Source organism: Myripristis murdjan, chromosome 19, assembly GCF_902150065.1.
Source record: "Myripristis murdjan chromosome 19, fMyrMur1.1, whole genome shotgun sequence".
NCBI lineage: Eukaryota > Metazoa > Chordata > Actinopteri > Holocentriformes > Holocentridae > Myripristis > Myripristis murdjan.
In genome coordinates, this window is record NC_043998.1 from 2,676,127 (window position 1) to 2,701,912 (window position 25,786).

The following is a 25,786-nucleotide window of genomic DNA, read 5'->3' on the forward strand; positions in this document are numbered from 1 at the left end:
TGGATTTCAACAAAGTCGTTTTAATTTCCACTGGTACTGTTTATAAAATCAGCGAGTCTGCTTTGATGTCAACTTAAACAAGGTGCATGAAGTGAGATTTGTGACCGTGTGTTGTTTGTTTGTGTGTGTGGATCAGTGCAAGTGTGGGTGTGTGTACTGTATGTGTGTGTGTGTGTGTGTGTGTGAATGTCAGATTGCTTGATAAGGCAACATGCAGTCATCAGTTTCCATTGGCCTCAAAGTAAAAACACACAGACCTGTTCCCAACACAAACACATACACTTTGCTGGCTGGACCTGTTCTATAATAACACACACACTCCCACACACACACACACACATACACACACACGCATGCACACAATGTCAGACAGATGAGCTGTGGAGCTACCACAAGCGGTGGGGACAGGGCACAGTGAGTGACAGGACAAAGGGATCCTCTGATTGGCTGAGGCAGTTGATGGGCGGGGCTTCAGAACAGTCAAGGTTCAGAGTGGAACGAGTCAGTAGGGAACTACACACAACCATTAAAAACTACGTATCCCAAGATGCAACATAGTGTAAAATCCCTACTGGCTGATTGGCCGTCTGATCCCCAGACTGGCTGACTGTCGTTATTGCTAACAGACATCTGAGTAGCTGATTGGCTGACATCCATATTGCTTGTTTCTCTCTATAACATGCAAACCACTTTCACGGCGACTAAAAAAGCAACTCGGCCTACAGTACAATAGATAATGTAACACAATGAGGGACCACATTATTACCAGTCTTGTTTTTCACACTCCCGCTCATCCTCCCATTTCTAAAATAACTCTAAACCCAAACTAAACCCGGGCCACATCCACACGCTGCCTTCTTGGTTCACGTTGGAGCTGCACAGTATTGCTTCTATCTTTAAGATTCGATGAATAACTCGTGGGGGAAAAAATAAAATGCCCTTGTTTTCCCTTGCATCGGTTTCAGCACTCGCTCAGGTTGCTACTGTGAGAGCTGAGACAGCGAGCGTAGAAATATTGCTTCCTGGCTGACGGTCATGACCCTGTTTTCTAAATGTCGAGACAAAACACACGCTAAGCCGCACGAAGCTAAATAGGACAGCTGCTACTCTACGGTTACGATACGTGACAAGTCATTCTACGTGTCTGTTCATGCAGTCTACTGGAGCGAACTAACTACCACACACACAAACAGAATGGCCATCTCTCCTGCAGAAGCCTCTGGAGCACTGTCCTTGGTTTATACATCAGCATGCACACACACACACACACACGCATACACACACACAAACACAGAAGTTCACATGCACACACACAGGCACACACACACACACACACACACACACACACATAAATAGTTGCTCATGCCTCCTCACACCCTGTCTTAGTCACACAGTGAATATTTCTCTCTTACTGCATGTCATCCTGCAGAGGCCACGCCATTTTTTGTTGCAGTATACACACACCAAGGTACTTCTATAGACTAAATTCCTCTGAACAATGACTACAGTTGTCATGCATCTGTGTGTGTGTGTGTGTGTGGGTGTGGGTGTTTTTCAGGGCGGGTGCAAGTATGTACAAGTATGTACTCCATGTAAAGGTGTGCCTCTGTTTAACTGTGTGTGTGTGTGTGTGTGTGTGTGTGTGTGTGTGAGCAGGTCTCCCTTTAGGGTGGCAGGTATGGGGTGACAACAACACTGGGTTAATAACATGACAACACTAACACAGGGTGAGGGAGAGGGAAGACAGGCGGTGGAAGAAAAGCTACAGGCTGCAGAAAAACAGGGGATTGGACTGTGTGTGTGTGTGTGTGTGTGTGTGTGTGTGTGTATGTGTGTGTGTGTGTAAGGGGGTAGGTGCAGGGTGAGGGGCATTACAGGTGGCAGGGGACTGGCAGCGGGTAACAAGAGGGCATCAGGGAGTGACGGGGTTGGGGGAAAGGAGGATTGGGGTTTGAGGTGGAGCATCTGGAAGAGTCTATTTCAGTTGATTTGGTTCCATAGAGTCACAAAAAAATATGTTGAACATCTGGAGTCTGGTACAGCGAGGCAAGGGCAGCGAGGGTCCATCAGGGAGGACGGGAGGGGACGTCCCAACAACGACTAATACCCCTGGAGGAAAGGAATCAAGGAAGGGTTGCAGGGACAAAAGAAGGAAAGAAAGACAAGTGACATTTAGATGATTCAAAGCTAACTGACTGCAGTCCATAAAGGAAAATTTCACCCTAAAACACATGAACACTATCTATAAAGCAGCATTTGTGACTTATAATATGTAACTGGTGTTGTTTTGTTATTTAAGGGTGTAACTCTGTGGGTAAAATCACAGAGAGCAGCTGCAGCTACAATGGAGGTTAATGGAAGAAAGAAAAAAGCGATCTCCCTCTTATATGCTGGATTTCTCCCTGTATATTTGTTGAACATTTGATACACATCATGAAACTCTTCCGACACAATATTACATCCATAAATACAAGCTTCCAAGTGGGAAAAAATGTTCATGTCTTCTCCCAGAAGATTTAAACAACCAAAGAGTTCATCATGGCAGCATTTTCAGTAGTAGATACTTGCTATATAATTTCCTTCAAACTATATAAGCTATAGTTATAGTTTAGTCTATAAAATGTCTATAAAACTATATTCCCTATAGTTTTATAGACATTTATGCAGTTTAATCATGCAACAGTTTAGCGTTTGCTGTTAGCCTGTAAATTTGTAAATGTGTGAGCACTCTAAAGTAAATTGCCAATCCAAGGTGTTAAAACTACATTACAGTAAACTGACCCATGTTCAATGAGAGTAATCATTGTTGGCTTTCCACCATACCATTTACAGCCGGCCTGTTGATATTTCCTGGTTTAAGATTTCTAAATTTTAAAGTTTCTGCCCAAACAAGCTTCTTCTCTGCCTTCCTCTTTGCTCATGTGAGTGCCTCTGTTGCTACAGTCAGCACTTCAGTCCACGCAAAGCAGTGCCACCTTGTTGCTGAAAGTCTGCAGCTTCACCACATTTTCAAATTGGAGGTCTGAGACAAAATAATCCAGGTAATCTCTCATATCTATCCCAATTTTTGCCTTAACTTTTGGTTTGGTTCAAGCACGCTGCAGTACAGAGTCAGATTTCTCTACAATCAGAATTTAAACGCTGAGCACCCTCTAGTGGTTACAAATCATAAATAACTATTTTTAAGTTCAGCTTTAAAATAGTGCTAATGTGTTTTAGCCTGGCAATTTCCTTTGACTTACAATATCACATGTATTTTAATCTCTCGCAATAGTTAACTATTGCTTGAACAGCCTCTAATCCCCTTTAATCTCGGTGCCAGCCCTGCAGCTGTTTCCTCACCTCTCCTCCATCACCTCCCTGCTCCATTCCCCCATATTCTCCCTGCGGAGAGAAAGAAGGACAGAGAGAATAAATTAAAGATGAGGAAGAGGTGGAGTAAATGTTGCAGAGGTTACTAGATGAAGCGATGGGAGGACGGGGGCATCAAGCATCTAGGTCACCTTCCCCCAGCTCCCCCTCCCTCCAGCTCTGATCCATTAAAGCAGTAAGACTCCAAACACCATGCGACAGGGCTCAGACAGCTTGGTGTTGCAGTAAGTGCATCAACTCTTATTGTACGTCATGCTTATGGTATTGTCTAAGGTCCCTTGACATGTAAATTATGAGCCTCACCTGCGAGGCTCTGTGTGCAAAGCCCTCTCTTAGGTTTTGCCTCAGTATTACATCAAAGCTAGTTGGTGCATGCCATGAGTGTTGCTCATTTATTGCGTTAGAGATGCGGCTGAGAGCTTATCATGTCGCTTAAGGTAGACAATAGTATGGTTAAGAATGGAAGAATTTTACTATCCTTATAATGTTAGAGACAAGTGAGTGAGCATTTGAAGGATAGGAGGAAAGTGTAGCTTTAACGTCTGCAAAATGTCTGAATTGCTTACAGAGATGTTGTGGGATGTGTCATGCATGGAATAGTGCAAAAGAAGGAGAAGAGGCCTGGTGAAATTATTCTCTATCCTGCTGTTGATGTTCTCTGGAGGAAGCGTTTCTTCCAAGCCTCTCATAGTGTTAAAACACATGGATTTTTTATGTGGGAGGGATCACAGTGCACTTTCTCTCTCCCCTTCTTAATGCTCACTCACTCTGGTGTAGGCCGGTAGCTACAGTAGGGGGTTAGCATGCACAATATCCCATTTATCCCATTTATCCCTCTGCCCTAAACATGATGACCTATGACCCCACACAGTCCTGTCCAATAGGCACCTCGTATACAGGCTCCTCCTACCAGGGCAACACAGAAGAGACACAAACAACATGAACAAGAACAGATTAGCAAAGGAACAGAAACACAGCACAGAACACAAGAGAGCACAGTCACACACAGACACTCCGCCGCACCGCAGCCGTTTGGACGTTAATCAGCAGGGGAACCACAGGTGTCACTAAAGCACATTTCAAAATCATTTTAAAATTAATTAAGTCTCTATTCCATTCGGACCCGGGTTCTGTTAGTGTCATCGGTCACACCTGTGTGTCCCCTGCTCTTTCATGTCAAAGAGGCTGCTGTGAAAAAGGTCTAATATAACAAAAGCAACCACACCATATGTATAACTATAATAAAAAGCAATGCACAATGAGCAACAACAAACTTAGATTAAGAGCATAGAGGATCACACAGAGGTTTGACCACAGGCTTCAAATTTTAAGGAGGGCTTTCAGCTCTGTCAAACCAAATTAAATAAAAATGATGGCTGAACTTTGAAATATTTAGAGATACAGGATACAGAAGAAGACATTTTGAGGTTATCTGCATCATACAGTTTTTTTTTTTTTTTTTTTTAGTTTCTTGATTACCTGTGGACATTTATTTATTTGATAGATTTTTTAAATTTCAAATACGTGCACTGCAGATAGAGCGCAGATCTGCTCAAGTAAACAAAGCAGACAATAATATTAGCGTTAAATAAATGTTCAGCAAGTTCAGCAATCAAAAAACAAACAACATCATATCAGCTATCAACTGCCCTGCTCTCAAACCACCTAGTAAATATTAGCTGAAATACAGTATAATTTGATCCCTGCTGAAATCCAACAAAATAAATAATTAAAATTCATTGCATAAAAACATATATAAGCGTGCAACCTCATGTTTTAACTCAGGTTATGCTTGCACGAAGTAAAATGATCCATTTATCTGTAACAGATTAATGTATGGGATGTTTTCGTTATGAATAAGAGCAGAAATATTAAGGCACTGATTTAATATGCATCACATTTTTAAGGAAAGAAGGATGGGGAGTAAGGTCTGTGACGTTATGCGGCCTTGTTCCAATGCATGTATTTGGGGAAAGAGCGCTCCCTGGTGGCTGAGTGCAGGCCCTGCTGCCTAAAGTGGCCCGTTCATTATCAGCCACACAACCTGAACCTGTACGTCTCCTCACATCTACAGCGGCATGTTTCAGGCCTTTTGCTGGTGCTGCTCCACGCTGCCTTACAGCCCTGTGTGGAGCGTCTAACAAAGCTGCTGTGAATTGGAGTGCTCCTGCCTCACATCATTCAAAGTGTTCATACTCTCTGGTGCACTTTTCTTGGGGTATTTTTGTTTATCCCTGGAGGTTAAAGGCTCTGTTTGTGTGTCTGCTCCACAGGGAGGTCAAAGGTCAGTGTGAGCTGCGGCAGCCCCCGGAGCTGGTCGACAAACAGCGTCCCTGCTCAAGGACACTTCAGCAGGGTGGATGTGAGCTGCCGCTGCGACTGACCTGGTTGATCAGCCCGGTCGACGCGGCGACGTTCTCAACTCCCTCCACGGTTGCCTGCGACACATCGTTGGCCCCGGCAACCGCTGTGTCACCAACAATGTTGGCCTGCTCGGTGGTCCTGTTGGCCACTGGGACGCATAGAGGAAGAGGATTAGGAGTCAGAATGAAACACACCTGCACACACACACACACACACACACATACAGTGCACACACAGGCAGTTTGTCTTACCTGTGTTTACTCCTGACACGACTCCCTCCTTTGTCTTATTGCCTGAGGGAGAGACAAGGAGATCAGAATCACATTCATACCTTTAGCCTGAGGTCAGATAACTCCCAGACAAAGAGAATAACCTCCTTTGATGGAGAAATACCCCCCATCAAAAGATCTATTTGAAATACACATGAACACATGACAGACTGGCAGCTCATGTCATTAGCATCAGATAAACATAGGAACAAAAATACCCTGAAAATGCCCTTCTGAAAAGGATTGAAAATGAAATGAAAATTATTAACGTCATAAACTGCAACAATTATTGCATTAACCGACATTTATTTCTTAATAAGGGCTGCAAAATGTTTATAATTGACTTATGATAACATTTACTCATAGTTTAATAAATCGTTAGAATGAAAAGAATGTGACCAATTGATATGTTGCAGTTTTATTATTATTACACATGTGATGTGATGTAACTTCATAAACACATCAACATGTATTTATTATGACCCATTTAGAGGGATATTCATATTATATCACAAGTGGTTATTATCATATCATACATGTATGATATGAAAAAAGGCAGAGAACAATGACTCAATAAGAAAAAATGTACTTTACTTGCATTTTTTTTTATGGTCAGTCTTTTGTTATTACAGCTCTGAGACTGAAGATGAAGTGTCAGCAGGATGCATTGCTATTTATAAAACTTTTACTCAGTGGCCTTTGTGTGACTGATGTGTTTCGCCTGCTTTTTTGAAATGTGCTTGGTCTTTTAGGCTCTTTCTTTTTCTGTTATCCGTTATCTCATTAAGGCAACTTAATAAGATGACAGAGCAGAGCAGATCGAGTTAAGCTGACTAACCCTGGCTGCATTTAATGTTTTATTGAAACCTTTTGATTGACTTGACTGATTGATTCTTTCCTGCCTTTTCCCTCCGCACAACAACAAGAGCGCTCTGCTCTCCAGCCCTGCTCTCATTACAGTATGATCCCGAGCAGATTAAATGATAGTTATGTAATCTGCCAGAATGACGGAGAGAGAGCGAGCGAGAGAGCGAGAGAGAGATCTGTTGTAAAGGACAGAAGGAAAGAAGGAAGGACAGTAGAAATTCAGGAAGGAAGGATGGGTGGGGGTGGGGAGGTGGAGGGATAATTCTCAAGCAAATCCAGCTTAAAATCTGCAGAATAGCATCAGTCATGTTGGTGCACACAGACACCACGGTGAGCTGCTGCACTCTCTCTGTGTTCCCCGCGTTTCTTCACATATGCTGCCACTTTCAGCGCCCTGCATCCCCTGTGCACCCCCCCCCATGTTTCCCTACCCCTCCGTTCTTCCATTCTCTCTCTCTCTCTCTCTCTCTGTCTTTTTCTGTTTCTCCCTCATCTCTCTGCACGCTCCCCGTGGTACATGAGCCACGTGCCTGGGTACTGAGCAATACTGCAGTACAGCCCAACTCTCTCTCTCCCTCTCTCTCTCTCTCTCTCTCTCACATACACACACACACACACACACACACACTCACATACAGTGATGACACAGCTTCTTTTTCCCACTCAACAGAGGGAGCCCCGTAAACCTCCTCGTGCAGTGTGAATATCTACATGTAACTGTGTGCCTCTGGTGATCTGTCACTGTCACTCTATCAATCACAGTGTCTGCATGGCGGGCTGACACAGAGGCTTTGAATTAACTTATGACTCGCTTACAGAAGCAAATTATCTAAGGAGACGGTGTAGCATGGCAAGTTCTGAGCGGAAACAATGCAGTGGCCATGGAAGGTGAAATCTCTGCAGGGGAGCTAGCGTGCAAACTGCTGTGTGTGCAACATGCGACAGAAAAGGAGTGATCGAAATAATGCCAAAACATAGTTTTCATCATTTTTTCAGAGTGCGACTTGTGGCTGAGCAGACAGACTGAGGTCCAAAAAGGCTCCTCTTGTTTAATGAAAAAACACCAGTGCAGGGAAATCAGCAGTCAAATCCACTGTCTTACATATAGTTGATGTGTTTTGGGCCAGAAAATGAATCCTTTAGAGAGTTTTGAGGAAGGATTCAGTGTTTTCAGTGTTAGTCATTTCCTTTCTATCATTTCATGCATCTGCTTCTCTCTATTCACTTTCTTCCTCTGCTCCTTCTTTCATCCTTCCCTTCTTCTTTCCTTTCTCTCCGGCCGTCCCCCCCACATCCCCTGCACCCTTATCCGAGCCTCTCAATTTTTGCCAGTCTGCACCCTGTGGAGCATCCAGGTTTAAATTACTGCAAATTCTCCCTCCACCTGCATTATTCCTCCATCTTTCTATTTATCGCCCATCTCTCTCTCTCTCTCTCTCTCTCTCTCTCTCTCTCTCTCTCTCCATCTGTTCCCAGGCGAGCCACAAGACTACAAGCTCAAAGCCCTTCTGATATAATACCCCCTCCCTCCTCTGTCTGTCACTCTGTCTTATTTACCTATCCCTCCTTTTCATCTGCCGTTTCCTTCCTCACTTTGCTCACTGGCTCTGTTTCCGATCCCCTCCTCTCCTCTCCCTCTTCTCCTTCTCTCTTTCTCCATCCTTCCATCTTTCTCTTTTGGGGGGTGGAGGGGAGGAGTGAGGGGGGTGTGTTCAGAGAGCTGTGGGGGGAGGAAGGTGGTTAGTCATCAGAGCGTCACGCACGCTGGCCGGCAAATCCTGCTGCTGCAACAGCACGCGTGCACGCACGCACACACACACACACACACACACACTAGCGGACACACACAGGGCCAGCAGGGAGGAGGGAGGGGGGGTTGCGTGGAAAGAGCAAACTGCTGCAGTGCTCAGCTGATCCTTGCCCCTGCCTCCCCCCCTCCCACCTGTCACATTGGCTCTCTCACACACACACAAACACACACACACACCTATGCCATTCGTTCTTTTCCTTTTTTTTAATTTTATGATCATCATCATTTTCTACACTACCTGACAGTTGCTACATCAGCAGAGCTGCTCTGAGCCGTCAGTCAGGCTCTCAATCTGGTGAGCCGGACGACGAGCCAGCACACTGCAGACACCGGCCACTTCCTCTGCTCCCCCTCGACTACACCCCCACCCCACCCCCCACATCTCGTGCTCCGTCCGACCCACCTACCCTGCCCCCACCTCTCTCTCTCTCTCTCTCTCTCTCTCTCTCTCTCTCTCTCTCTCTCTCGCTCTCTCTCTGACGGCCCAGCACTCGGGGTAACCTTGAGATGTGACGCACTCAGTTGCACACACACACACACACACCACTCTGCCTCCTGTAAAATGTGGACAAATTGCAATGTGACCTCCAGCTGGTGAGCATCTTGAGGCAAATACAATAAAGAAAGAAATGCATAAAATAAAAATCGCCTCATTTATATTTTATTTCTTACATCTGTTTAGTGACACAAGCTGTAAATGCACCTCAGAAAGAGTTGTGTTCGCCTAAAACGGAGGGTGAACTGAGTTTAGGAGGATTTCTCGTCATCAGGCTCCTCACCCTGAGCACGGTCCCTTCCTCCACAAGCCAGCGATGTGCCAGTGGTGATGCAGAAAACTAACAAAAAGGTCTGCTACCGCCTGCACCTTCACTTGTCTCTCTTCCTTTTCTCCACTCTTTATCTCTTTTACTTTTTCCTCAGTTTTTCCCCCTTTTTTTTTTTGCCTCTCTGGGGCAATCAACACTGATCAATCCATTTCATTCCGTCAGATTCTTAACTGCTTAACCATTTCCCTCCCTGGTAGGCTACAGTACCTTTCTCCATCTCTTTCTATCCATCTTCCTGTCTTTCTTCCCTCCTCTACCAGCAGGCCCCCCCCCAACAGACACACACACACCCTCTGCCCTGCACCAGTCCTGCAGCAGTATCTTGCCAGCGCTCGCTCCAGCCCCTCGCTCCTTCCTCCCTCCTCCCTCCTCCTCCTCCTCCCTCTGCTCCCCTCACCTCTCACAGCTGTCCCAGACGTGGACACCCATGGGACCCCACCTCCTAGCCGTACAAACTCACACAAACACACACTCACACACACATATATATATATACACTGTAAATGTGTGCAATTCCCTGCAAACTTTCCAGCTTTTTTTTTTAACTGCAGGTCGGTGTGGCTCCCAGCTCCGCAGACAGGATGTGCTACGTACCTACATACATCACCCCTTCCTTGGTTTTCGCTGCGGCCTCTTCCACGCCGGCTTTGGTCTTCTCTGCAGCGGCCACTACCCCCTCCTTGGCCATAGAGAACCCCTTCATCAGTACATCCATCTTGGCTGACGAGACGGCTGGGCTCCCCTGCTCCGAACGGGCCTGGCTGGCTGGCTGGCTGGTGCTTGCAGCGAGTGTGAGAGAATGTGCAGCACAGAGATGATGTGCGATGTGAGAGTGTGTGTAAGGGTGTGTGTGTGTGTGTGTGTGTGTCTGTGTGTGTGTGTGTGCGTGTGTGTGTTGGTGGCTCCTCCTCCCTTAGTGGTGCAATAGAGGCTGAGAGGACTACACAGCAGGGCTACAGCAGGCAGACTGAGAGAGGAGAGGAGAGCGACTGAGCCAGAGCGAGGGAGAGAGAGGGAGAGAGCGAGAGAGAGAGAGAGAGAGGGAGGGAGAGGACAGGAAACAGCCGATGTGCGTGTGATGGAGAGAACGAGTGGTGGAAAGACAGAAGTTGCTGGATGCTGCAGCATTTTTAAGTCGTGCTGCAGCTGACCCCCACAACACACACACACACACACACACACACACACCACCCCTCTCCCTTTCTCTCTCTCTCTCAGCCCAGCGCAACCCTCAGCCTATCAGTTTGCATATTTAATTGGTACTCTGAAAACACCTCTCTCGATGATGTGTGTGTTATTTACAACGTTGCCAGGTTACATAATCACCGGGATTGCAGGAGAGAGAGAGAGGAAAAAGGCTTTTGCATCATATGCCTTGTGCGATTTTGACATGTCGCCCATAATCTCCCCACACAACGTGTCCCAGAAATGTGCAGAGAGGGGGGGGGGTTGGCGGGGAGGAGGAGGGGGGGCAGAGACTACCGGCAGCCATTTTCCCTGTTGTGGGATGAGAGAAAGTGCTCTGTCATCGCTACCTGAGTGAGTCACAAAGCCCACCCCGCCCCCACCCCCATCCCTCCCCAGACACACACACACACATATCCTCTTTCTGCCAGACTCAGCAGCATGGAGGTTCCTCGACTGGGTGTAACTGATATGACAACAACTCCATTTTCCCTTTTTTCTTCCTATTTTTATCCCAACCAGGTTTGTTCAAAATAGTTTTAGGCAACACGGGACAGCACGGAGAAATAACTGGCAGCACAGCACATGATGATACCAGAAGATATCAAATGGGCATCGATACACTCAAAGCACTAGGGCTTTCTCTGATGAAGCTGTGGTCATATAACCTAATTGATAGATCTGATGCATTAAATGATGCTTAGCTCTTCCATTGTGGAGAAGCACTTGTCGTTTGAGTCTTCTGACTGTATGGAGCCACGCTGCCGTCTAGTGGCCACTATAAATATGACATCATGACACAGCATTATGGTTGTGTTGATGCTTCATCTTATAAAAGGGTTACAAAGCCAAATTGTAAGCTGTAAAGTCATCGCTCTCACTCACACCTTTTCTCCTTCAGACTTTTTCTTTTATCTGTTCCCCCTCATTCAGTTCGCCTGCAGTGAACCACTCTTGTCTTGAGCGTTTTTGATGCAAAAAGGAAAGGAATGAACGCACATTTTAATAAGCCAATTCGTCAAATATGATTGTTAGCAGGAAATCCCACACCAGAGGAAAATGTTCTGTTTCTGCAATAATGGAGAATTTAGTCAGTATATATTAATAACATTAAAACTCCCACAGATAGCCCACAGGGAGTGGCCATCTGCTGTTGATTTTCATGCTGCAGCTTGGATCATCAGAAATAAAAAGAGACGTGGAAACAGAATGCAGTTGCAGTTTCTCATGCTGGGTATCTCGACACCATATATGCTTCAGTGTCGATGTCACCACCGGCTCATAAACAATTACATTATTATGCCAGAAGCTTATACTTCCCAATGTGTTGGTTTGTGCAGTAAAAAAAAACCCTCTCTCTGCCATCCAGACAGGAGTAGAAACGGTAAATGTGACACACTGATTGGGGGATGAAAATGAATGATCCACTTGGCCATGTGGTTTTAAGAAAATATTTATTCACATTGGTATCAGTACATTTTCCGAGTGTGCATTTTTACAGACAGCATTTGTGCATGTGCATATGTCTATATGTGTGCCTTCTCACAAGCATGCGCTGTGTTCATGTGGTGTATGTACTGGGACGTAAAAGTTAAATGATCAGTTTTACAGTTTCACCTGAATACTATTTTGTACAATTCTCTTTATTTAAGAGAGATAGGACCGCAAAAAAAAAAAAAAAAAGAAAAAAGAAAAAAAAAAAGAAAGAAAGAAAGAAAGAAAGGAAAAAGAAAAACCCAAATGTGAGATCAGGTCTTAGCAGTCGATAGATACACTGGGACAGGTACAGGTAATATTGAGCTTATTAACAGATGAACAGATTGCACTCTAACAATTAATAACTCACATTCTACTAATCTAGGCTACCACACTAACCCACATTCCTGAGGAGCTCCTTACTCCTCCACCTCTTTCTCAGTAATTTATCACCTCCTCATCTTTTCTCCTGTGTGTTTGTCCATGTCTTTCTTTGTCATGTTCTCCTCCTTCTCCTCCTCACTCCTGGACATTGAGGATCTGTGCAGACAGTCCGTGGTGCCAGTTCTTCAGTTTGGCAAAGCGGGGGCCCTTCATCTCTGACTCAAACTTTTCTCTGATGGTTGGGAAGGCATGGCTGTTACTTTAGATTTTATACTGTAGGCTACACATTTCTCAAAGTTCTGCTTTTTTTATGCAAGGCAAAATAACGTTTCGAGAAACACATGCTAAGATCCTAAAAAAAGATCCAACAGCTCCAAAGACAAAATGTGTGCTGAGCTGAATGTTTTCTGTTTTTGTCCCCTTACCTCGATTTCTGCAGGGCTTCCTCATCGGGGTCTTGCACTGCATGGAGAGAAATGGACAGGAGAGACAATGAGGACTCAGAAAACATAACAGCAATAATAGCAAAATTATAACTATGGGAGGGAGGAAGCGAAAGAAGAGTTAAGGGATGAAGCGATGGAAACGGGGATGCAGGAAGCTAACAGCAGAGGGAAGGAGAAAGGAGGCAAGGAAGGAAGCAAAGGAGGAAGGAGAAAAGAGGAGGGAGGGAAAGAAGTGAGGGAAGAGGAGGGAGAAGCGAATGACGCCGCAAAATAAAGAACAGGGACAGGAGAAGCAAAGGAAAGGAGGAAGGAAGGAGAGAAGGGAGGATGATGGATGGAAAACATGGGGAGGAAGGGAAAAAGAAAGGTGAATGGAAGTGAGCAAGGAAGAAAAGGTGAACAAAGGGAAAGGAGCAGTGACACAAAAAGAAAGGATGAGAGGCAATGAAAGAAAGAAAGACACATCAGTGAACTGACGGTATTCGGTGCCCGTGATGTGGGCCAGCATCCTGAAGCTCTTGGACTGCAGGTTGGCGGCACGGCGAGCCCACTCGGACATTTCCGGGTTCGTTTCATTTGGCCTGATCACCGCCTGGTACACCGGAGAGGCACAGTCCACCACCGGGTCCTTAACTGGCAGGACTCCACTGGAGGACAGACACCACTGTTAGAGCTGTGTGTCGAAAGCTGCTCCTATATGTACACATGGTGTGAAGAGGCTGTCCCATGGTTCCATATTATGGGAGTTCAGTGTGCAAACCACGCTCTATTTGAGTGACGTTACCCAGCTACATTAATTGACTGGGTGATGCTCTAACAGCATTCTCCGATGGGTGTTAGGAAAGTGAGTAGATACCAAGTGGGCAGCAGTGGATTGAGACCTGTGATCGACTACTCAGAACATTCCCATGCCATGAAATCCCATCGGGCCGTATAATAGCTGCAAAGTTCTCAATCCCTGCCCAAAACACTCTCACACTTTGACCAAAGTACCTTGAAGTACTTTTACACACAAAGGGATTATGACTGTCTTACAGATAAGACAGCTGGTCCTGGTTTGATTCCCAGCACGGCAAAGCATCTTTGAGTGAGACATATCATCCGTCTAGCACCTCAACCGGAGTGTGAAAAGAAGAATTTCCCTCTTGGGGCATTAAAAAACATAAATGAATAAACACGACGAATGGATGCAGAGTACAACCCACAAAACACAGAAGTTCAAACCTTTCCATTAGTCAACCATGAGGACGCCTTTCGCTGTAAACTTCCCAGCGTGTCGTAGGGTTGGTTTAGTTTATGAGACACACAGAACGACGCACAAGCTGTTACCAAACAAACCATGAAAAGACACATGAGCCATATATGAGACCCAAGGAATCCATATATGGGGTGAGTATGGATGGAATAGAGGCACTGCTGTACTCACGCCAAGGGGGAGCCGGCTTCCTCACTGTGGTCATGTGATCAACCAGGAAGAAAGGATGGGGAGGAAATGGGGTAGAGGACAGAGCACAGGTGTGGTTGGTTGGTTTGTTGTTTGGTTGTGGATGGAATGAGCAGAGGAAAAGCAGTGAAAGGCAAGGAGGAGACATGGTGTGGACATAGACAACGAGGAAAAGCCCGGACAGAGACGTCAGAATCGTTGCACAGAACGCCCTGCATGTTCAGACGCTCCATGTTAATTGTTTCTTTTATATACACAGGAGGTACTTTTTGGGAAAAGATCCTTATTTTTCAAAGCCTGACATCTGGTCCTGTTGGATTTGAGCCTATAAGGTGATCAGTTAGAACGAATAATTGGAGTGAAAGCGTGAAAGGAAGGGAGCGGATTAGTCATGGAGGTGCAAACTCACCCCTCGTGTCCCTTGGCCTGCGACTGTCCTGCAATGGCATCCATGATGGCGTCCTGAGAGTACATGCTGATCGGTGTGTTGTACTGGGCGTGAACGATGGTGGCCTTGCCCCCGGGACCCTTCACCTCAATGGGCTTGTGGGTGGACAGGGCTGAGTCTTTCAGAGCTATGGGGTTGAAGCTGGGAGCATACTCCATACTGTCAGTGTCAGGGCAGTGTCAGTAAGTTGGAGCGGGGGCGGGGGGGTGGAGGGGAGTGGAGGGGTGCAGGGATGAGGAGCGAGGGCGGTCGAGATTAACAGGCAGAGCGGGAGGGGAGGCGACCGGGGAGTCAAGAGGTTACGAGACGAAGGCGGGACGAAAGAAGAGGCAGGGAAAGGACAAAAGAGACAGGAGACATCAAAGTGAGGGGAGGCTAACACGGTTGATGTGTAGTAACAGGACTGACAGACAGGTGGGGCTGTTCTACCTTTCTGTAGTAGCTGCTGCTCATGTATGTACACTCAGCTGCACCCAACATATAGACCCTGATTTACTTAAAAATGTTAATTGGTACTACAGGTTTTCAATCTTCACTGCAAAAACGCAAAATCTTACCAAGATTATTTGTCTTATTTAAAGTCAAAAATGTCTTATTTCTAGTCAAAATATCTCATTACACTTAAAATAAGACATGATCACCTCAAAAGTAAATTGTTTTTAGACAATTTTCACTTGTTTCAAGTGAAAATTCACTTGAAACAAGTGAAAATTTGCTTGTTTCATTGGCAAAATTTGCCAGTGGAAAAAGTGAAAATTCACTCAAAATAAGTGAAAATTAGCTAGAAACAAGAAACAAATTTCGTCAATGAAACAAGCAAATTTTCACTTGTTTCAAGCAAATTTTCACTTGAAACAAGAGACAATTGTCTAAAAACAAGTTACTTCTGAGGTGATCATGTCTTATTTTAAGTGTAATGAGATATTTTGACTAGAAATAAGACATTTTTGACTTGAAATAAGACAAATAATCTTGGTAAGATTTTGAGTTTTTGCAGTGTTGTTTCAGTTTTGGTGCAGTAAGATTTTGCACATACTAATGTTGCATCATTGATTTTGCACATGCTAGAAGTTTTTGCAATGAGGCTTTAGTACATCAGGGCCTTACACATCAAACTGTGCCTGTTGATAAAAGAGAGGTTTCCTCCAGCATGCCTTACAGTAGTTAAAACCACTAAACTACTTTCTGGTCATTGTAATGACACTGTGCCAGTCTAATAACAAACTATCATGTAGAGAGAAGACTGACACAGCTAACACTCGGCTCCAAACAAAATGAAACACACTGAATATCACAAGTGCTTCCAAGCCAGGCCAAACTGCCGATAAAACAATCAGGCAGATTATTAGCTGCATGTTTCAAATGATACACGGCGCAATAGAAACCTTGAATTGTTAAATCGGATGATTTATTGATACACACTGCAGACAAAGGATGTATGCAGCAAGCATGTACATCATCACTCATGCATTAATATGCATAAATGTAAATCCATTTATATTCATGAGATGTGCTGCATATAGAAGGCTAACCAGATGCCGTTAATGATGCATCTCAAATTTTCAGCCCGCGGTTTATTAGTGCAGTTACATGGAAACAAATGACAGCACCCTCAGTGTGCTATTACAGCATGTTAAGTGCTGCATTGTGTCAGCCATGTGTGACACCACGCCCAGTATCGCACACACACACACACACACACACACACACACACACGAGTCCATCTTCACACATGTCACTTCATGCCAATATCATCATCCAAATGCAAATACACTGTCTCTCTCTCTTTCTCTCTCTCTTACACACACATACACACACACACACACACACACAAACACACACCAGCTGAGGCATAGTTCATGCACATTTGAAAATGTAATGGTACTGACTTTGCAGCTGTGTTTGCAATGACCTGTAACACACCGGGGAGAGACGAACAGACAGAAGAAGAGAAAGACGGAGAGAGACAAAGAGAGCATGTAATGAATTAACAGAAGTAATTTGAAGAAAACTGTGTGTGTGTGTGTGTGTGTGTGTGTGTGTGTGTGCGCGCGCGTGTGTGTGTGTAGGAGACTGTCCAGCTACAGTGCTATGCTGTAATCCCTTCCACAGGTCAGAATAGCTGCTGTGTCTCATCACTGGGATATTTCCCAGCTTCCCCTGTGCCCTTCAGGACTGACTGACAAGAGCAGAGGTGCCTTGATCACATGACACAAGAATTGTGGCAACACACACACACACACACACACACACGCACGCGCGCACACACACACACACACACACACACACACACACACACACACACACACACACACACACACACACACACAAACATATACACAGCACAGCACAGCCACACCAGTGAAGACACTAATAAACATGATAAAAACAAATGATAAAAACACTTTGCATCAGAACGGTCGCTGTCACACAAGTGTGCACGTGTCCAGGATACAGTAGGTTAAGTAAGGTGCACTTGGCTGCACCTCTGTGCATCTGGGACATCTCAGAGTTGGACGCATATAGAGAGGATATCCATCTTAGGGGCATCCAGAGGATTTTGGATGATGGTGTGTAACCAGAGCGGAACATTCCATAACCATGTAGAACAGCTGCTCCCCTGTGTGTGTATGTGGGTGTGTGTGTGTGTGTGTGTGTGTGTGAGGGTGTGGGTTCATTTGTGTTGGTAAAAGCCAGTCGAATGAGGATCGCCCTGTACCAGAGAGGTTGGGCTGCTGGCATCATCCTGCTGGCTGCTGGGAGCACGTTCCACAACACGTTTTAAAGACTGACTTACCGCTGGTGTTACAGTAAAGCTGCTCCAGAGGGGAAAGACATTAGCGGAGACTGATACTTGGACATGATATGTCATCGGTCAAGCAGATTACACCCTTGGTCAACCTGTCCAGCTCTGCCATGACTGAGAATTCACCCAAACCCCTGTTCCTATCGTCCAGCTGGGGACAACTCCCTCAGCAACCACAGAAAACCAGCAAATCCTTCCAGCGATCACCAAACACCTTACGTGCGTCATAGACATTGTTGATCAGGTCCGGCGGATGCGGGCTTAAAAGAAATCTGGACAGAGGATTGCCTTTGGTATCGATTCCAGTCAAGTCGAGAATGTCTTAGGAACGACACAGTGGGGTACCCTTTAAAGTTGTCCTCGTCAAGTAAAATCTCGTTCTTTGGAGCTGAACAACACTTAGCTTTGTGACCCCAACGATACTGACTTATTAGAGTGTAACAAAGCCTCAAAAGAGTCTAGGGAGCTAAGATAGCATAGAGTTCTTCAATAGGATGCGGTGCAAAAAAGATATTTGCGATGATGGTCCAATGGGCTGAAATGCTGTTGTTGCCTTGTTGTCTTTCAGAAGGTTTTTTGCTCTATGTCTCATTTAAGTACGGTCCAATCTCCAAAGCTTAGGCTCATTAATGTCCAAGCAACTCAGTGTGTGGGCTCCTCTGTGGTCATAGTTGTTGTATAATTCATCTAACCCTATGCACCTGAAGAAACCTATTTTGACAAGACAGGCACAGTGTCAAAAACATTCATTTTGCACTCCCATCCTCCTAGCCTTATTTAATTTTGAATCTCATCTGGTGTTTAGACCCTTGAATGGGACGATCAGATCACTCGAGGTGACCCTTGGTTGGTTGGTTGTGGCACAGGTCCTCAAATGACCCTGTAGTCTGATAGGCCTGTTACTCTGCTACCTGGAGACGGGCCAGGTGCATTGGTGCACACGTTCCAGAAATAGTGCTCCAATGGGTGCACGTGAGAGAAGAATGTATCTTGGGATAATGATGGAATGTTCTGAGTATATTTGTTCATCACGGACGTGTTAATGTGAGCTCAAACAGGGAAGTGAGGGTGGTGTGAGTGGTGTGCGTGCCATAAGCCCCATTCCTCTGAAGTGACCTACAGTTAGGGTTGGGTACAGGTTGTTACTTAATAATAATGAACTTGCAAGACGAGGAGCTCAGGGACTAAACCCGTTGGGCTTTGTTTAGCCTGTTTACCACTTGTTGCATTAGTCTGTGTTGCGTTAGCTTGGTGGGTTTGGTGGTTGTAGGGTTGACAAGACCGCCTTCTCCTCCTCTTGGTGTTAATTAAGCAGAAGCTGTTTCTGTGGTCACCTACCCAAAAAACGACAGTCCACTGGCAGCCGCTGACCCCTCTCCTAACTTTCCCTGCATCAGTGCCATCTCTCTGAGGGTCTCAGCGGAATAAAGGCCAATGGGGGAGTTGTACTGCCCCCGCTGGACAGGTGGAGAAACTGCAGTTGGGGTGGAGGAGGCAGGGGGTTTGACTGGGGTCAGGAGAGGGGTCGCAGGGGCCGGCGGATCTGGTTCTCTTTTAGGGGATTGGAAGAGATTGTTTTTGGAGGAGCTATTAGCCAGGTGACTTCCAGAGGATTGCTGCTCGAATTCAACCTCTTCTCCAACAACTTTAACTTCAGCTTTTACTTCCTCCTTAAAAATAAGGAGGAGAGGTCAGATAGATAGATAGATAGATAGAGAGATAGATAGATAGATAGATAGACAGACAGACAGACAGACAGATAGATAGATAGATAGATAGATAGATAGATAGATAGATAGATAGACAGATAGATAGATGTCCTTTGTCCTTCATTTCCTCCGTTGGTTGGTGTCTCTGGTCTGTTGACCTCTGGCCTCTTGGTGCTTATAGATTCCTGCAGTTGCACTGTGAATATTTTACACTAGAGGGCAGCAGGATACAGCCTGTGGCCCAGTAATCTTTCTTGGTGTTACAGTAATATGGGGGTGGTCTTACACACATAAAGCACAACAAGTCACAACCGCACAAAAAACATACACACAGACATACTTTTTTCTGTTAACATGGATACAGTACTTTCTGTGTTGATCTGCCTTTGTGAATGGTGAGGCATTTGTTCAGACATGTAGGTGCATCTACTTGATAATGCCAGCAAGCGTGTGTGTTGATAAAGTACCTTTTGGTGGGGGATGACTGGCATTGGTGAGTCCACTCTCGTTGTTGCTGTGGGAACTAGTGCGGGACGTCTTGACCTAAGGACAAAGCAACAAAAGTTTTTTTTTTTTTTTTTTTTTTAATGTAAATGTAATTTCTTGGTGGATCTATATTGCTATAATAGTTTGGCCACCTACTGAAGAAATATCCTTTACGCTTTCCCTTAACAATACTTGTGTTTTCTACTCAAATCTGTGCTGAACGTGTTCAGTGTTTGTGCACAGGTTGTTTACTTCTGCATGGTGAGTGACAGTTTGGTTGTGGCTGACTTGATCTTGTTCTGGGCCTCCAGGTGCGTCATCCCGTCAGTGCTGACCCCATCGATGGTTGAGATGATGTCGCCCTGGGCCAGGCTGCCGCCGGCTGCCTTGCTGCCTGGAGTTATCTATGGAGGGGTTAACAGAGCAGGTCACATAAGAACCACTGACACAGATTCCTCAGGAGACACACACCAATGCACATATGTTTGAAAAAACACACGCAAATAAAACTCCACACACAGACGCATACACACACACACACATATGACAGATTGTCATATATGCATATACATATTGGGTGTGTATTTATATGCACTGACATGTATACACCAGTATGAAAGTGCAAGCAGGGGGGAAATAGCCTGCCACAGATCATATGAAGAAGTATCCTAATACAGCTGTTATGTTAACAGTAAGCTTTTCTGGTGTGCAGCTCATTTCCTCAGGCTGGCAATGAAACCAACCAAGAGTTATGATCCATATGACAAAAAATAAATAAGTACCTTCACTCACTTTACTCCTTTACTCCTTTAGCATGAACTCCCCAGGTCTACTGGTCAGGCATTACAGCACAACTGATGCATGACCTCTGCTGGGATAGCGCCACATTCCCGCTGTTACTTATTCTATACAGGCAGCAACTCAATAAATAAACCTGATGAGCCAGGCCTTAAAGGTAAAGTGAAAAGCTGATGAAGCGAAATAAACGAATCCTTCAGCACCACATGTGAAGGGCTAGATAACATCTCTGTATTACGCTGAGCAGCCAAGTGGAACCACACTTTCTCCAATCAATCTCTACAGCAGTAAATAGGGCTATCTGACACAGAAATGCTGATTAAATGAGATCTTTAGTGGTGCTCTGCTTCCAGCATCTCATTTTTGGGACAGAAAATGATCCTATTTAGTAGACAAAGATGGGCGTAGTGATAAAAGCACAAGTAGGAAGCACCAGAGCCAGTAAGTGTGCAGCAACAGGACGCGTGCCACTGCTAATGTAGATGATAATATTAGCAGCTGTATCTTGATGTGTGCTCTTCATAGCAAAAGTAACAGCAATGGCAGAGGCCAGAACTGACTTGGGACAAAGATAGACTCAAGAGACTAGGGCTAAACCCGTGTGCATGCAAGGAATACCTTTCAGCCTTGGCTTGAAACTTGGCTGAGTGCACAAATAAGGTGCTTTTGAAAAGTTCATTTGCAGAAACATTCATCTCTTAAAAAAAAAAAAAAAAAAAAAAAAAAAAAAACATAATTAATAGGCAAATGCGTAGGCTGCATTGGCTTTTGCACCAAAGGTTTGGACTTTAGATTTTCATTTCTTTTCTTTTAGTCATTTCTTTCTGTTTTTTTTTTTTTAAGAATCTATTTTTGCCAATGAACTTTACTTTTATTATGACGCTGATGCCTGTGTTTGTCTGTGCATGTTTTTCTCTTGACTGGACCAATTAAATGTATATTAAAGGTTGAATTCAAAGGTAGCAAAATACAAAGCCAAGGCAACACGCTTTACATGGTAACCACTAGATTTTTTTTTTTTTTTTTTTTTGCTGCTTCTTTACGTAAGTACCTTTTGTTGTTCATTGGCACTCAGCCACGCATGTATTGATCCTGAGGTGAATATGCAGACCATTAACACGACAAAGCCACATAGGAACTGCAGTGTTTAAGCTACCCAGAGGAAAGGTTTTAGTGCGCTTGGTAATGGGCGGCGGCGAGGGGCTTGGTGCATATACGCATATATTGAGTCTAGCCTTACAGGCAACTCGTTAAAGAGTTAAAAATAAGCAGTGCTGTTGATGACTGTCACTTCGCTCTGTTTGACCCCACTGGGCCTCCACACCCCCCCACCCCCACCCCACCCCATGCACCTGCTGCTGACATTCATGCAAGACTTCCCTGCCTCTGACGTCTCTCTCTCTCTCTCTCTCTCTCTCTCTCTCTCGGAATGATTCCCCTCTATTTATTGTACTGCTATGCTACTGCAATGCTATTCTATAATCTGTATTCTGTATTCTATATTCTATATTCTGTAATCCTCTGTTTCTTCTGCTTTCTGTTGCTCTCTTTTGTCACCCTGTCAGTCCTCTGTATGTTTTTCATACCTGTGTCAGCTGTGGATGTTTGTGTTTTTGTGCGAAGGAGAGCGTACGGTTGAGTGGCGGTGAGGTCGTGGAGTGGAAAAGAAGTAGAGAAAAATGCACTTTCACAAGGATGATTCAATTCGGTTGAGCACACATGCGGACAGACATAGAGACACATACCACAGCTCAGTGAATTCACCATATATCTTTGTATGTATACATCACACATTTCAAACATGGCATTCACTGGAGATGAGATCTAATGTGGATACGACTTGTAAAGAAAAGTGAAGTTCTTTACAATAAAAAAAAAACATGATGCTAATGGCATACATTAGATCTAAACTATAGACTGAAATTTGGCTTGGAATTGCATATTTGACCTGCATGTTAAATGAAGTGAGACCACCTCAGACTCAAATTCCAAAAAGTTTGGAATAAGCATGTAATCTATCAATGAGTCAGTCCAGCAATGCGGAGCACGTAGATTCAAACATCAAATAACACGCTTCCATATTTTTTGTCAGTCGAGTCTAAATGATCATCGTTTCCGGGTTTCCCTTCAGAAACAGAGCTATTTCTATTCCTGCTCCATCGAGAACATCCTGATGGGGAACATCACTGCCTGGTGTGAAAACGGCACCAGACAGGACAGCAAGACCCTGCAAAGAGTAGTGCATTCAGCTGAACACACAACAGATGGTCCAAAGGATATCAAGACATCAAGCACACACACATTGTTAAATCATTAAAGTTCCCAACCACCCAGATAATGGTCTTCTTTGTGGTCGGGAGGAAGGTCCCGGACGCACCAGGCCCAGACCGAGGAAGAGCCTCATAGTCTGATTGTAGTGCTTAAGCTGCATATTTTACCTTTAACAGCACATTTTTCCCTTTAAACTTGGGACCTCAGCCAATCAGAGGCCAGAGAGAGCTTTGTCATTCACTCAGTCACTCCTCCTATCAGGTTAATGTAAGCAAGTCATTAAACTGACGTGGGGAGGGAGACATACTGAGATTTTCTATTAATTGTTCTATTTTATTTTAATGTTAGTTTCATATGTATATCATGTTGAAGGACTTCTTAGATTGAAAAACATGGAAATAATCAGTGAGTCAACCATCAAATCTTTTTCTTATTTCATGTCTTTTGTCACTCTACAGTTTTTCTTCATGTGCCTTTAATACTACTTTTATGTTGGCCAAAACACTTCCAAAACTTAGATTTTAAAGCTTAAAGGTTGTGCATCATTCTGTGTATTCATAGTAAAAGAGCCTCCGAGATGACCCGGGTCAGTGGTCGGCTAACAAGTCGTAAGGAATGCACTGTCTTGCCTCATCTCCTTTCCTCTTTCTTTTCTTAGTTCCTGGCAGAAGTAGGCCGAAATCCAAACCACGGAGGCGTCACGTCAAACTGTAATGTCACCCTGAATTGTCACGTCAAAGCTGCAGGCGTTTGTCGCCCTGTCCGAGCCCAACGCCACGACAGGATGAACACAAATCCAACAATACAATGTGCTTCTGGACACGGATCAAGGCCTCCCTGGTTTGCAAAGCTCAGGATCAGACAACAATAAACGAACAGATGTTGGGAGCCTTGAATCGATATAACGCAGCCTGATTGAGAGCAGAGCATCACTCCCATATATATGTATGTACACTTCATGACAGAGGAATGAGAAACTGGAAATTGTGGGAGGGAAACAGTAAATGCCAGGAGGATTAACCGATACCGCTCCGCTCAGGTAAACAGACTGTCTGCTTTCTCTCTGTCCTCCTGAGGCCTCATCGATCCACCCATCCATCCATCCATCCATCCATACTCCCACCAATCTATCACCTGTCCATCCACCCATTCGTCCGGTCCATCTTGCGTATCGCTTTAAACCGACATCGCAAACAGGAGCGGCTCCAAAAACCGGAACTGCAACTGAGGGGAATAAGTTTCCTCTTAGCCTCTTCCCTGTTCCATTCCCAGGCCTTTCCATCCACCTCAACTGTTATGCTATTTAAAGGAAATGCTGTAAATAAATTGGCAGACCTCAGACCCGCCTGGGAGAGACAGAAAGTGAGAGGACAGAGAGAGAGAGACTGGGTGTCATACAGTGCCACGGCTCCCTAATGCGGCGGTGGAAAGTATGCAGTTAAATCTAGTTCGTCTAACTGTATCTGAGTGGGATATTAAAGTGAGCCCTCATATTTTCAGTGCATTTGCTCATGCTGGAGTAATTCAGAGGGCGATCACTCTTCATTCCAACTCCCTCGCCTGCTTTTCTGAGCTCAAAATGAACCATCTCTTCGTCACGGCTTGATATTTATGTCAATTTGAAGCAGATGGCTGTGAATTTTCGGTGTGCGCGAGGAAAATGTGAGCATGTACAAAATGTTAACTAGCCACCGGAGTACGTTTTCTCATAAACCTTTACACGAGCAGTAAAAAATGAACGGAGGCAGCGGTATCAGCCACTTGCGCTCAACTATTTCGGGAGTCTTTCCACCGGCCGCTCTCTTCCAGAAACCTCTCCAGAGATTACGTCTGAGCCACCTATCGTCATCGCGCGTTGCAACATTACATAACGGCCGCTCAGCCATCGCTCGCACACATAATCGCACCTGCACTTACGCAAACACACACACACACACACACACACAGATATTTGAACGCATGTACATCCAAGCATACATGGACAAACGCACTGTAGTGTTGATATGGATCACAAAACCTCAATTTCTGGCAGAATCGGTGATAAAGTTGAAGTTTTTTAAAACGTTTTTGACACTAGACATGCCCAGTGTTGTGTGTACATGATTGTGTCTGTTGGTTTGTCAGTACCTGTGTGTTATTCTGCCATAGGACATGACAGATTAGTACATTATTGTGTCACAGTGTGTCAGCTGGCAGTTGTATGGGTTGCTTTGTCAAAGTGCGTTTCAGTTTGATGTTTTAACTGGCTGTTTAATTACAGTTCATGGTCATTTCATAGTGCCAGTGTATTGTTTTGTCATGGTGCATTCGAGTGACCTATTGCTGTGTCATAATACGTGATGCTTTGTCTGTATTTGTGAGTTGGAGGTTAGTTCTTGAGGATGTCCTTACCCTGGAGATGGTGAGGGGCATGTTGAAGTCCTTGCCTCCCTGTAGTCTGAAGCCCCATGGCGCAGGGCCGTTCAGAGTCACCGTGTACGCGCTCATCTTCGGCTGCCGAACCGCAGTAAATGTCAGCGCTCCTCCTGCTGCTGCTCCCCGGCTGTGTGGCTCTCCTGCTGCTCCGCGCTCCCTCGTCCCTCTCTGTCCTCCCCTGCTATCCTTTGTCTCCCGGGCGGGGATCGTTTCTCCTCGGGCAGCCCTGGCTTCTGCACCTCCTCTCCCTGTCTGCTCCCAGCTCTCAGGACAAACACCCAGGGGTGGTGGTGGTGGGGTGCAGAGGGTGGGTCAGGTGCTGTGGAACCTCTGTAACACACACACACACATGCACACGCACGCACACACACAGTTAGATGGACACACATGCACAGCTGAAGATACACAA

The 25,786-nt window shown here is 45.1% G+C and overlaps 2 protein-coding genes across 5 annotated transcripts; both read right to left on the reverse strand.

Moving 5' to 3' along the window:
* sncgb (synuclein, gamma b (breast cancer-specific protein 1)) lies at positions 1-14,048 on the reverse strand. Of its 2 annotated transcripts, none has more exons than XR_003930057.1 (6): positions 10,104-10,607; positions 5,988-6,029; positions 5,757-5,884; positions 3,343-3,384; positions 1,794-2,109; positions 1-1,614 (listed from the first exon to the last, which is right to left on the reverse strand). XR_003930057.1 is itself a non-coding variant. In XM_030077419.1 (6 exons), exons 2-6 carry the CDS (start codon positions 10,222-10,224, stop codon positions 2,101-2,103), a joined length of 342 nt encoding a protein of 113 aa, XP_029933279.1. In that variant the 5' UTR covers positions 10,225-10,288; positions 14,045-14,048; the 3' UTR covers positions 1-2,100. The 2 variants fall into 2 exon arrangements, 1 of the variants encoding a protein (XP_029933279.1); XM_030077419.1 differs by adding an exon at positions 14,045-14,048 and having other exon boundaries at positions 1-2,109; positions 10,104-10,288.
* On the reverse strand, positions 12,211-25,687 carry ldb3b (LIM domain binding 3b). 3 transcript variants are annotated; one of them, XM_030077416.1, is made up of 9 exons: positions 25,354-25,687; positions 20,146-20,297; positions 19,875-19,950; positions 16,782-16,804; positions 14,854-15,033; positions 14,427-14,450; positions 13,478-13,647; positions 12,980-13,016; positions 12,211-12,786 (listed from the first exon to the last, which is right to left on the reverse strand). In XM_030077416.1, the coding sequence occupies exons 1-9, from the start codon at positions 25,447-25,449 to the stop codon at positions 12,690-12,692; spliced, it is 855 nt and encodes a 284-aa protein (XP_029933276.1). In that variant the 5' UTR covers positions 25,450-25,687; the 3' UTR covers positions 12,211-12,689. The 3 variants fall into 3 exon arrangements, with proteins under 3 accessions (XP_029933276.1, XP_029933275.1, XP_029933277.1); XM_030077415.1 differs by having other exon boundaries at positions 14,854-15,051; XM_030077417.1 differs by lacking the exon at positions 14,427-14,450 and having other exon boundaries at positions 14,854-15,051.
* Positions 25,688-25,786: the final 99 nt, after the last annotated feature.